Source organism: Rattus rattus, chromosome 2 (genome assembly GCF_011064425.1).
Source record: "Rattus rattus isolate New Zealand chromosome 2, Rrattus_CSIRO_v1, whole genome shotgun sequence".
Classification (NCBI taxonomy): Eukaryota; Metazoa; Chordata; class Mammalia; order Rodentia; family Muridae; genus Rattus; species Rattus rattus.
The window spans coordinates 42,035,088-42,047,304 of NC_046155.1; the positions used below are offsets into that span (position 1 = coordinate 42,035,088).

Sequence of the window (12,217 nt, forward strand, 5' to 3'; positions counted from 1 at the left end):
TGTGTCTTCTTTTGTTTACTCAAAATGGCTGACTTTATCTTGTCTCTGTGTGTTCTTACAGGGCATAAGTCTTGTACAATGGGAACTTTTTTAAGAGAAAGAAGGCAGAACCACGTTATAAAGTTTAGAGATACCAACCTGTGAGGCCCTGCTTTCTTTCTCTTAAAAGGGTCCCTATTGTATGAGACTTATGACCCATAAAATTTGGATCACCCATGGATATTATCCCAAGTCATTAATGCAGTACATGTTATCATTGTGCTCCTCAGTGTATTCTCCCTCTGATCTGCTTTCTTGGCTTGTGCTCCTGTTCCTCCCCAATGATATCTACTCTTTGACACTAATTCCTTAGTATGGAGTTCAACCCAGGTAGTTGACATTTTGCCAGGTCAATATTTCACATAATATTTCTAAACTAAACTAAACTATTGTTTTCTAAAATGGAATATATGATATTTACAAACAGATTGTAACATTATTTAGGTCCAAAAGAGAGCTCTCCTTCACTTCTACACAGATAGGAGACACTCTCCTGTTATGCCCGTATGTAGATACAATTCACAAGGGTCTCTACATTCATTTTCTGTAGTGTCAGACCACAGCGAAGTTAGCCACAGACTAAGCTTTCAGTGTGAACAGCACATGTACAACTATGAAGGGACTAAGACATTACTTCTTGGTCCTGCATCCCACTTATTTGTGCTTCTCTCCTTTCAATATCTATTGAGCATCTGCCAAGTGATACACACTGGGACAGTAAAGGAGGGATTCAGTGTTGTTGAATGAGTAAGTGAATTAAAGAATGATTTCATAAACACCATGGGTTTTGTGGCTGTTGTTCTTTGTTTGCTTGTTTGCTTGTTTGTTTATGATGATACCTGTTTGGTCTCAAACCCAAGACATATGACTGAGGTGTTCATTAATATATCAAAGCAAAACTGGCTACCAGGTTCTCCTAGCATCCCTCAGTCTACCTGTTACAGGGTTCTCCTGGCTGGCATACACTTCCCCCAGCTGCCCTTCCCCATACTATCCAGCCATTTTGGTTACCTGGCCCTTTTCATCTATTCTTCACTCTCCTGGCCTCTTGGTTTGGCTCTTCTGTCTTGTCTCTCCTCACATGGGCTAGCTCATGTCCACTCTGGACTCTCTCAGATGTCCCTGTCTCTGTGCTCCCTTTTATCTACAACAAACTTTCTCTTCCACCACACCTAGGAGCAATCGTCATGTATTCTCATTCATTCATTCACTCATTCATTCATTCTCCCTCTTCTCTCTCTCTCTCTCCCTTCTCTCTCTCTCTCTCTCATTCATCTGGTGCTGAATAACAGGATCAGTCATGTTCTTTCTTTTTATTTTACTTTTTCGCTCAATAAGAACCATTCTTAATCTATCGATGTTTACATTTTCTACTTTCTCCCCTAAAGAAGAATAACATTATTTCCCTCTTTAATCGTGCTTCTAGTTATTCTGTCATCCTCAAAAGTAACTAGTTTTTGATATGTTAAAAAGCTCATATAATTGGACAGACTGATGTGCTTATTAATTTACCAGGATTATTTTTTTACCTTCCTTCCATGGCCTAACATCTAAAATATATTAAAAGCAGCATAATATCATTGTATTTATTGAAACTCCAAAAGAGATGACCTTTATTCAATAACATAAGCAATGGGTGAATAAAGGATGTCAAGTGTGGCACCTATTGCCACCTACATATTCTCCACAACCTTCCCACAATCAATTTCTAAGTAAACCCATGCCCAAACCACACATTTCCCAGTGTTTACTTCCTCTGAGATGTGCTATGCCTTATTAGATTCACTCCTAGGATTCTTAGGTGGGCTCTTCCCTCTGGTTATAGCAGGGTTTCCGTGTCTTCTAGTTACTCCTCTCTTCTCTGCCTCCTGCCTCCAGGAACAACCCTGGTAACAAATGAACCTGCTGGGCTCTTCAGTCTGCAAGCAAATCCCCCATCCTTCTTTCTTGAGGAAAACGCTCATGGTATTTTCCTCTCTTGGATAGCAGTAATGTACAGGAAGGACAAACAGAGTGAGAGGCAGGAATGGGGAGGGAGGGAGGGAGGGAGGGAGGGAGAGAGAGAGAGAGTGAATGTAGCAGGTGGCCGTTTCAGACATCTGTGATGTTTGGCATTTTTATCTGAATTACTTAATAAAAATGAGAGAGGTCTTTTTAAGGACCACACCAACCATTCTCTTATCCTCACAACCTACCAATGGCACCGAATAGTAGCCTAAGAAGACCTGCCTGAGAGGGACCCTTTCCTTTAGGTGCCAGTGCTCTGGAAGACTTCTCATGGCTTCTCTCCCTGTACTTTGTAAGATGGATAAATGCCACGGCAGGGTTCCCATAACACACTATTGTAGCCATCACTTCATGTTATTAGTCAGTTGATAACTGAATGGAGAAAGGACAGAGAGGAAGGAGGAAGGAGGAAGAAATTAGCTTTTCAAATACAGAGGAACCAACTGCAGTTTCTTTAATATTCAAGTGCAATCACATGGACAATACTTTTGGAAAACTTTCCTCCTGACTGGGATTTCACCAGCTCCTTCCTGTGCTTATTGAATTGCTGAAAATAATATAAAAAGTGCTATTTCCTCCTCTGATTCCTCTAGGAGACGAAGACACAAATCACAGAGTCCAAATGCCTTAAGCCCACGCGGTTCTTCTTGGTTCTTACGTCATTGTTTTGGAGTCAGCCCAGCTCTCCTCACTGTACCCTCTACGTTGTGTCGTTGTGTCCTAAATGCCTCCCTTTTCCCATTTGACCTGTCTCTGCACTGTGAGAGTCTCAACTTTTCCCTTCTACTCATCCCCCGATGCTGACATGATTATCCCTGTTCTAATGGAAAGGTGTGTGTGGCTCATCCCAAGGTGAGGGTTGTCCAGACATTTTGCTGGTTTCCAAAAGTATCATATAGATTTTCATCTAACATGATAATTCACTGAGTGCTGAGAAAACAGAATTCTTCTCTAAATGGCAGTCCAAATTTGGAAACCGCAGCTGCTTTTAGCAATTGAGTCATTGCCTTTCAGGTGCCAAAAATATCACCTATTATATTCTCCAGGGTTCAAAGTCAGATGAGAGAGAAAAAGGCAAAGAACGGATGGAGAAAGAACGGTATGGACATTTCTAGTCACAGAAATTATTAAAATAACTGTAATAACTAACAATGTAACAGCAATGATGACTGGTGCTCATATGAGTTAATGCAACATCTGTGTGTAACCTCCTTAATTTCCCTACAGAGGAGAGAATGTAGAGTTCTTAGCATCTTCACTTTATAGGTTAAAAAAACATAAAGTCTTAGCTATCCTGGTTCTCAGCCCCAACTAAGGTGAAGGCTGACAAGTGTTATCACCAACACTAGCTGAGTGAAGACGCCTTCTAATACCCTCGTGCGTGACGATCCTGAAGCACCCCAGCTGTACACTCATCAGCTAACGTTTCAGCTACCACAGAGCAGGCAAACTATCCTGGCTGTGCCCTGAGAAAGTTCTAGGTCATCTGCCCCATCACTTAACAAACGATGCCTTTGCCGTGGGGTTTTGCAGTGAGGCTTACACAGCCATAGAGAGCCCGCATAGGGACCAGGAACTGAAAGGACTGCTGAGCACGTTATGTTTGTAATGGACAAAGGCTGGTGCCTGATCCAGGAGGCTTTTACTTAAAGGTCATTTCTCCTGCGGTTTCCAAAGTTCCTTCCTGAAGTGGGAGGCCACTTCAAGGGGAACAGGCGCATTTCAAAAGGCGTAACCTCAAATTTCCCTTTTCTTTATGTTTCTGGGACCCTATATAAAATAGGAGGTAAGCTTTGCTCCTGCTTTAGCCTTTAGATGTCCCGTGGTGACTAAGGACCACGTAGCGGTAGAGGGTGAAATGGAGAGAATTCCTTCACCCTCGTTTTGCCTGCCACTCACCTGCTATCCTAACTAACAAGATGCACACGGTTAGGACCTTCTCTTGGCACCATACTACCAACAACGGTCTTTTCCTCGGGTTCAAAGCTAGAAGAGTCCACAGGCAGATTTCTGTTTGTTTCTGAGGCAGAGTCTCACTAGCCGAGTCTGGCTTCCAACTCATGATCCTCCTGCCTCAGCCTCCCAGGGGCTAGGTTACAGGCATGCACCACCATGGTGATATTCTTCTGCACCAGGCAACATGTTTCAACCCGTTCAAATATTAAAACTTACAACTGAATTCCTTGAGGCCACATTTTATTCTATTTTGTATCTCCAGGGTCCGGAACTTTGCCTGGTGCTAGTAAGACTTGCCAGTGACTGTTGTCAGACAGACTGGCAATCATTTAGCTCTTCTTGCCTAACAGAAGGCAGTGAGAGAAAAGGGTTCTGGCCAATGTACCTGGTCCCAGGTGATTACACTGGGATGCAGAAATCCAAAAGTCTTGAGTATCCTTAGGCTCTAAAACTCCCCAAGAACGAGTGAACATGGAGGCTGCAGGTTATTTGAATATGATATTAGGATGAGAATATTAAAAATGTTCAGACTTCCTCTTTAGTTCTCAATGGTGCTTTTCTATGACAGCTTCAAAGAGAAGTTTCTTTCAGAGGTAGTTTTAAACATAAACCATTCACTCATTCACTCATTCAGCCACTTCCCCATCCACCCCACATTTATAGAGGGACTATTTGTTGAGAGGTATTTTATCTACGCAGAATCCAAGTTCCTAGAAAAGAACCTGATGGAACAGCACGGCATACTGCATTCTGATGAGGCCCAGGGGAAACTGTAGACAGGATACAGGGAATTCAGAATCCTAAATATCTCAAAATGTGACCCTGCAACCTGTAATCCACAGAATCACTAGGCAGAAGACTGTTCAAGGCAGATCTACTCCGCCACGCTAAACCAGAGCATCAGGAAGGAGACTAAATTCATTGCTAACGCCCATCACTGGTTATTTTGACTGATCCATTGACTAAAGGGGTCTTGCTGGGGAAGGCCTACGTGCAGCGGCTTAATGTGATTCCATGTCCTCTTCCTTTCTACACAGCTCTGCTTTTGCATGGATAGGGATGGGAGTCATTTGCTCTCAAAACCAGAGCTTCAATGAATGTGAGCAATGAGTATCTCCCATGGTAACTAGTATCTCCCGTGGTAACTAGTATCTCCCGTGGTAACTAGTATCTCCCATGGTAACTAGTATCTCCCATGGTAACTAGTATCTCCCATGGTAACTAGTATCTCCTGTGGTAACTAGTATCTCCCGTGGTAACTAGTATCTCCCGTGGTAACTAGTATCTCCCATGGTAACTAGTATCTCCCATGGTAACTAGTATCTCCCATGGTAACTAGTATCTCCCGTGGTAACTAGTATCTCCCATGGTAACTAGTATCTCCTGTGGTAACTAGTATCTCCTGTGGTAACTAGTATCTCCCGTGGTAACTAGTATTTCCCATGGTAACTAGTCCCTGCGGAAATCCCCACGAAGAGAAAACAAGCACACTTTCCATTTCCTTACTAAACTACTTAGAAGTAACTATTAAAATAGTTTTTAGTAAAATAAACGAGTCTTCTAAATAAAAATAAGATTTTACTTGAGTTTACATTTAGAACAAAGTTGGGAGGATGAAGGAAAAAATCTGTTTTTTGAAACAAACCTTTAATATGATTCCCGTGTGGAATTTTTATTCTTTGAATTGCACTTTTTATTTTAATTAATTTATAATAATTGTACATACTTATAGGATACTGCGTACTATTTCAGTTGCACAATAAAGGCTTTCACCTTCTCATCATTTCTTTACACTGAGAGCCTCTGGACTCCCTTCCAGTCATTGACAAACCATCTTATGTGGATAGTTACCTTATCGTGCTGGAGACATGAACATATTTCCACCACTTCACTGTATTATTTTGGTACATTTATCCAAATTTGCTATTTTCCCCTTTCTCCTCTTCTAGCATTTACTTTGTTCTAGTTTGAGTGAATTGTTTTATCTCTTGCATAGGGAACATGCAGTATTTGTCATTCTCAGTCTGGCTTATTCTAGTCAACATAATGACCTCCAGTTGCATCCATTTTTCTGAGAATGACCGGGTTTCATTCTCTGATGCATAATGAATGTTATACTGTTTATTTGTCCATTGATAGATATCTCGGTTGATTCTGAACCTCGGTTATTTCCAACAACACTGTAGGAGGCAAGGGAGTGCAAGTAGCTCTTTGATATGATGATGGTATTTCCTTCAGCTGGCCTGGCCATATACAGCTCTATGCCTGGTTTTTGAAACATTTCTCCATGATTACACTACTTCCATTCCCATCAACAGCACGTAGGAACTCCAAACCCTCCACATCATCAGTGGGAGTGGCTCTAGATCTTCAAGTGACAAACACAAATCCTTCTAACTGTGAAAAACTGATCACCACCGAAAAAGTGTGATGCTGGTCACTCCCGCTGGGACTCTTTTCTTGCCCTGGTTCCCACAGCACTAAATTCCAGCTGAGACCCTGTGACCTTCTCCTTGTCTTTGTTCCAAACACATCAGCTCACAGATAATTTTACTCACTTTCTGAATTTTCCTAATCTGGTCAGAGAGTGTATCTAACAGGCGAGTTTTCAGGAAGTCCATCACCTTGACCACCCGGCCATCAATGTAGCAACTGGAATAGAAATAAAACAAGAGTCAAATACAATTTGAACAGGGGACTAGAAATATACTTTTCTTAGCACAAGTCTCTATTTCCTGAGGTAAGGTTGGCTCTGAGCTTCATCTCAGATAGCTTTGACTCTTGATGCTTTTAAAGCACATAATGTACTTAGTATCTTCTCACTTCCATTTGTCAGCTGCTGTGACTTATTTTCAGACTTGCTTAGGTAGAATTCCCACTTCTGGGAAATGACAGAAAATTCATAATCTAAACTGGCAATAGAGAAAAACTTACTTTTTTTCTGGGGAAGGGGACTTAGCTTTCAATCTCCTGCCCACCTCTTTCTTTACCCTACAGCATGGGAGAGTTCCAAAGGAATGCCCAAACATTTGCTAGGTTTCCACTTTTGAACAGGAAAAGAGACAACAGAGCAAAAGTCTGATGCAGTGCAGTCAGAGTCTCAAGTGTTTCCAGAAAGCTTGCTTCCCTGGTAGAACTCACTATGGCTGAGCTTCCGCCTTTGTCATTGGGGTGAATGAATGAACGCATGCATGAACACTGAAGTCCACAGATCAGCCCAAAGCACTCTCCTGAACTAAAGAGCTGGGACTCCTTTGATTTGCTTTCAGTCTGGTTTTCATTAGAGCTTAAGGGAATCATCAAGTTGCACTGACACTATGTTGTGAACATCTGATGAAAGCAGGCCCATCCCGTTTTATGTGGTCTCCCTTCCTGAGCAGACACTGGCTTTAGGTTAGGTGACCTCCAGTACCTCGAACCGCCCCTTAGGCCTATTTTTGCAAAATATGAACTAAGTAAAATTTTAAATGCTTATGATTCCCAGATGCCTAGCCTAATCTACTAAAATCTTATTGGTTGATAACTAATGATAGATTTTTTGTTCATTTGAAATAAAATACCTTTTTATTAGTACACACAGACCTATATGACAATTCTAAATGTTAAATCTCCATGCCAACACATGTTGTACTGGTGCTCAGGTTTAAGATCTTTTATTATCAACAGGTGCTCTGATTGAAGTAAGGAAGGGGGCAGGTCTTACTCAACCTCCTGTTGGTGTCTCTCACCACCATGAGACATTTCCAAAGAGCCCAATTTTTAACTGTTAAATATGTTAAAAAGATGTGCTTTTGGAGACCTCTGAGTTCAGATTCCTGATTTGGTGTTTGCTACTTATGTAATCTCAGATGCTTTCTCAGTCTATTCAGACCTCAGTGTTAGCATACTTAATTTATTTATCCTCCATTCATCCATCCAAACTATCATCTATCAAGTAACGTACCTGCCCATCTATCATCTGTTGAGATTTTTGTCTGCATGTTTGTTTTTGAGACAAAGACTGGTTTTGTAGCCTAGCCTGGCCTGGAACTCACTACGTAGCTCAGGCCAGTCTTATCCCCTTTTCTTCTACTCCTCTGTCCAAGTCACATAGACCTTAGGGTTAAAAACCCTAGTTCAGTATGTTCCGACACTTACTAGCCAGGTGATACTAGATCCCTGCCCCCTTTTCCAAGTTGGCATAAGAATTAATGGGTTTCCTTACACCATTTTCACACACATCCTGTTGGGAAGCCCTGCTGTTTAAGGCTGCCTTCTACCACGTCCGTCCAACATGGAGGACTCCCTCTTCTCTACCTGACCTTATCTGGGGAGCCCGACCCCCACACCCTTTACCTGAGGAAGCTCAATTAGTCCTTGGCAAAACCGCAAGTTCAATTTCCTCTCTCCAAATCCACTCACTAAGCACCAGGGATTCCTGGAAGGCCTCTCCATGCAAATGAGTTACTCCCACTATGTTAAACTCCACCCAATCAATGACTTTCATTCACCCTGAAAACTCCTTCCAGCTCTTCAAGGTTCCTGTATAGCCCTTATCAACCCTGAATAAAATGTATATGCACAAACTCTCTCGCTGAGTGCTGTCTAAAAGAACTATAACACTAAACTCTTCAGAGATGGCTTTCTCTCCTTCCCACCCGTTCTGGACTGTGCTTCATCCCTCCATCCCCGAGTGCAACAGCAAATGGACACGGAGCCACAATGTATTTGGATTTCTCTGTCTACAAGACGGAGCCAGCAAGATGGCTCAGTGGGTAAACGGCATTTCCCAGGAAAATCCGATGATCCGAATTTGACCTATGGAACCTACCTCTGACTTCCACATGTGTGCGTCCTCCCCCTACTCCTCTCCCTCCCCCTCCCCCACCCCTCCCCTACTCTGTGTGTATCGTATCTGTCTGTCTCTCCTAGACACACTCACACAATATAAATAAAAATGTAAAATAGTAGAAATCCAAGCTTGTAATATTTTTATGAGGTTGCTACAGTGAACAAATAAAGAAAAATGCTGGCCACAGCCGAGCACATAAAAGGTATCCAATAACTAAATATACTCTGTCAGGTTACTTCAAGGCCCAAGGTAGCGAAAAGCTGTGGTTTGGGTTGCAGGGGAGCCTCTCTCCAGAAGAGAGCACATACACACCCTGTAGGTTGGAAGGAGGAGAACATGTAGCAGGAAGACAGACTCTGGCTCCTTGCAGGTGGGAGCAGAAGGAAGTGTGCTGCGTACTGCTGTCTGCTCACTGACGTCTATTCTTCTGGACCCAGAAGCAGCACACTTCTTCCCTCGTTCAGCAGAGAGGAAAGAGCTCTGATAGAAGCTTAAGCCTTTTAGCTCATTACAGACCCCATTTTTAACCTAACAAGCTGGATTTAATTATTCTCAGTTGTTCCTTGGCTACTCCTGAATACTGAATTTGGATTGGAGCAGGAAGTCACAAGCAAAGAAACTGGGGTGCAAGTCACCTTGATGGTGTGGCTAAGAAGTGATCCGGCTCTAAACAAGGGAAGACACAGAACTGCAAGGGACAGGTGTGGTAAAGCACTTGTCCTTAGCCGGTGACACCAGACATGGACTGAATGATGACCACGAGCCTGAGAGAGAGGGTGCTTTGGAGGACATTTAGGCCTTAGATTTGGGCCACAGCTTGCTAAGGGAGAGGAAGGATTCAGTTTGATCTATCAGACACGCAGAATGTCAGGTAGGAAATATATACCAGGTACTTAGAGATAGAAGAAAATTGAGATGGACAGTGCTGACCTGAGGCTCTTTTTCAGTGTCAGTCATGGGTGCAACAATGGTTATGGATGAAGTTGCTAAGCTGTAAGGGGAGGTCGCAGAAATGTCAGACACCCTTTAAAGTGCATCTCAAATATGGCCCTGGGCATTGTCTGTACCTTTGACCCAGCTAAGGGGCCCTGCCATAAACAAAACAGCGTTTTTTCTAACAATCCTAGTCTGAATCTAATTTAAATTAGACTGAGAACTTCAGCAATTTTCATTTGCAACTTAAACTCACTTTTGTCTTAAATTATTTAAACAGGAACTTTGGTCACTAAGATTTGGGATGCTACTGAAGAGAAGGAAAGGGGATCTGTTAACCACAGAGCACGAACTGGAAAAAACCTGGAGCCTCTTTTGTTATATTTTATTTTCTAAATTTGGACAGGAACTCACTCTAAATCTAATTTAGCCTGAAACAATTCACTATGTATCACATGTTGGCTTCAACTCACAAATGCGCCTCCTACCTCAGCCTACTAAAGAAAACCCTGCTTATCAGAGAGAGCTTTGGTCCCCATAATACATCTCCATAGTGTCATAATTATGAGCCCAATATAGCACACAGATACAGGTATGAAGAGATTGAAGCAGTCTATGCTCACCATTTAATGATAATAGATTTCTTACTTGATGATAAGGCTATTTATTTATTCAATTACTTATTACATACATAACTACAGCCAATGATACTGATTGCTAAAAAGACTGGGTAAAAAGATGGCTACTAATTTTTCCAGTGATTTGAGGGCAACTCTCTTTTTTGCTGTCCTCTGTCCTCAGTATTCACCAGTTTCTACAAGAGATAATTAGTACAGTAATGGCTGCAAAGGATTCTGAAACAAATGCATAAATTAGAAAGAATCTGGTGGTGGAAGAGCAAAGGAAGTCTTCAGCTAGAGAAACCCTAGACAGCTTTATCTGAATTCCACAGTGTGATTTTAGAATCCCCTACAGTAACAGTGTTAGGTAAGTCTTGGATCTCCTCTGAGATCTTATAAACCTTACTTTGCCAAGATCACACAAAGAAATGAACTTAGCTGATGGGTGACACCAGGAAGGGTATGTTGAAATAAACTTTTCATAGCTACAGTAAAGAGTTGAAACACTTGGGCATGATCACAATAGTCTGTCTTACTTGATGGCAGCTACTGTCATTATTGTCTGAATGGCAGGCCACATCAAACATGGCAGGAAGTAATCAAAGCAGACTTGTCCTCTTATCAATTTATTCACCAACGTTCTTGTCCATTTAAATAAAATTTAAGATTTTACTTACTATGTGATAGACTTCATCTTATTTTTTAAAGCACTGCCTTGTTCTTATTAAAAAGAGAAATAAATATAAATTAAAAAATAAACGCAAACAAAATAGAAGAATAAAAGCAGGACTCACTTAAAGGAGCAACATTTAGAATCGTCATTTATATTCTGATAAATATCCTTCCAGAATTTTTCATAGTCAGTGCGCAGGAAATTTCCTACAATATACTAAATGAAAATCTATTCTAGATCCTATTGTGCTAACATTTAAATTTAAGTCTGTCCTAACTGAGACACCCAGGTCATCTCAGACATCCTGGTCAAAGCAGGCCATTTTGGTTTTTACTCCGTCTGGATCAAGTGTGAATACCTTACCATCCAGCGGCAGCTCAGGCCTTTCTGCTTATCTCCTTCCCAAACCCTCACGGTTCAGTTTTAGGATTGTGCTACAATTAGCTACTTATGCTCATTTACTTCTTAAAACATTTAATGAGGAGAGTTTGTGGGCCCCAGGGGCAGCTGGTTTTGTTTACCTGGCCCTTTACTTTAAGAGGAAAAACCTTTGCCCCTTATTATCTGACCCCTTCTTTTATTTCAGGTAATTGCATTAGGGCTGGCTTCCCAATGCTCAGGAATTTCCGGAGCTTTTCCCCCTCTTGCCTGCTGCTTTCAAAAAGGAGGGGCAGTCTACTCAGAACTAACACCCAGCTAGCTAACTGAGCAGGTAATTCCATAAAACTGAAGCTTTCCCCTCCAAAGGGAGTAAGGGGGTACGGTGGGGGGGACTTAAAAATCATTAGAACAACCCTGTTGACTTATAAAACCTAGCCTGACACCTCAAAGCCAAACAGTGGAGAAAGCTGATTGGAGACTCCATGGAGCTGTATAAAGTGTGCTTGCCCCTCCTCAGAGGGCCTCACTCCTGGCTCCTGCTGAGCCGATGCTCTGGGTTTGCTTTAGGGTTTGATTCTGAGGCAGGGCCATTCTTCATCTTCCCTGCAGTAGGTGGAATTTCCTATCTTGTGTTTAAATTACTTGGGGCAGGGAAGCTTGAATGAGGTGAATACTCGACAAGGAGGTCTAGGCAAGGCAATTGCCTTTTAAGCTTTCTGAAATTTGTTAGAGTAAGTCCATGCACGAGTTACCCAACAGACTAAAATATGTATTACA

General features: G+C 42.0%; 1 protein-coding gene across 3 annotated transcripts in view; it reads right to left on the reverse strand.

Annotated features, from left to right (window-relative positions):
- Hpse2 (heparanase 2 (inactive)) overlaps positions 1 to 12,217 on the reverse strand; it is a 1,004,606-nt gene that overhangs the window by 152,613 nt on the left and 839,776 nt on the right. For all 3 annotated transcript variants that reach the window (XM_032892002.1, XM_032892001.1, XM_032892000.1), the window contains one exon: positions 6,561 to 6,654. In XM_032892002.1, coding sequence (XP_032747893.1) covers positions 6,561 to 6,654 — 94 coding nt within the window. The remainder of the gene's footprint in view (positions 1 to 6,560; positions 6,655 to 12,217) is intronic.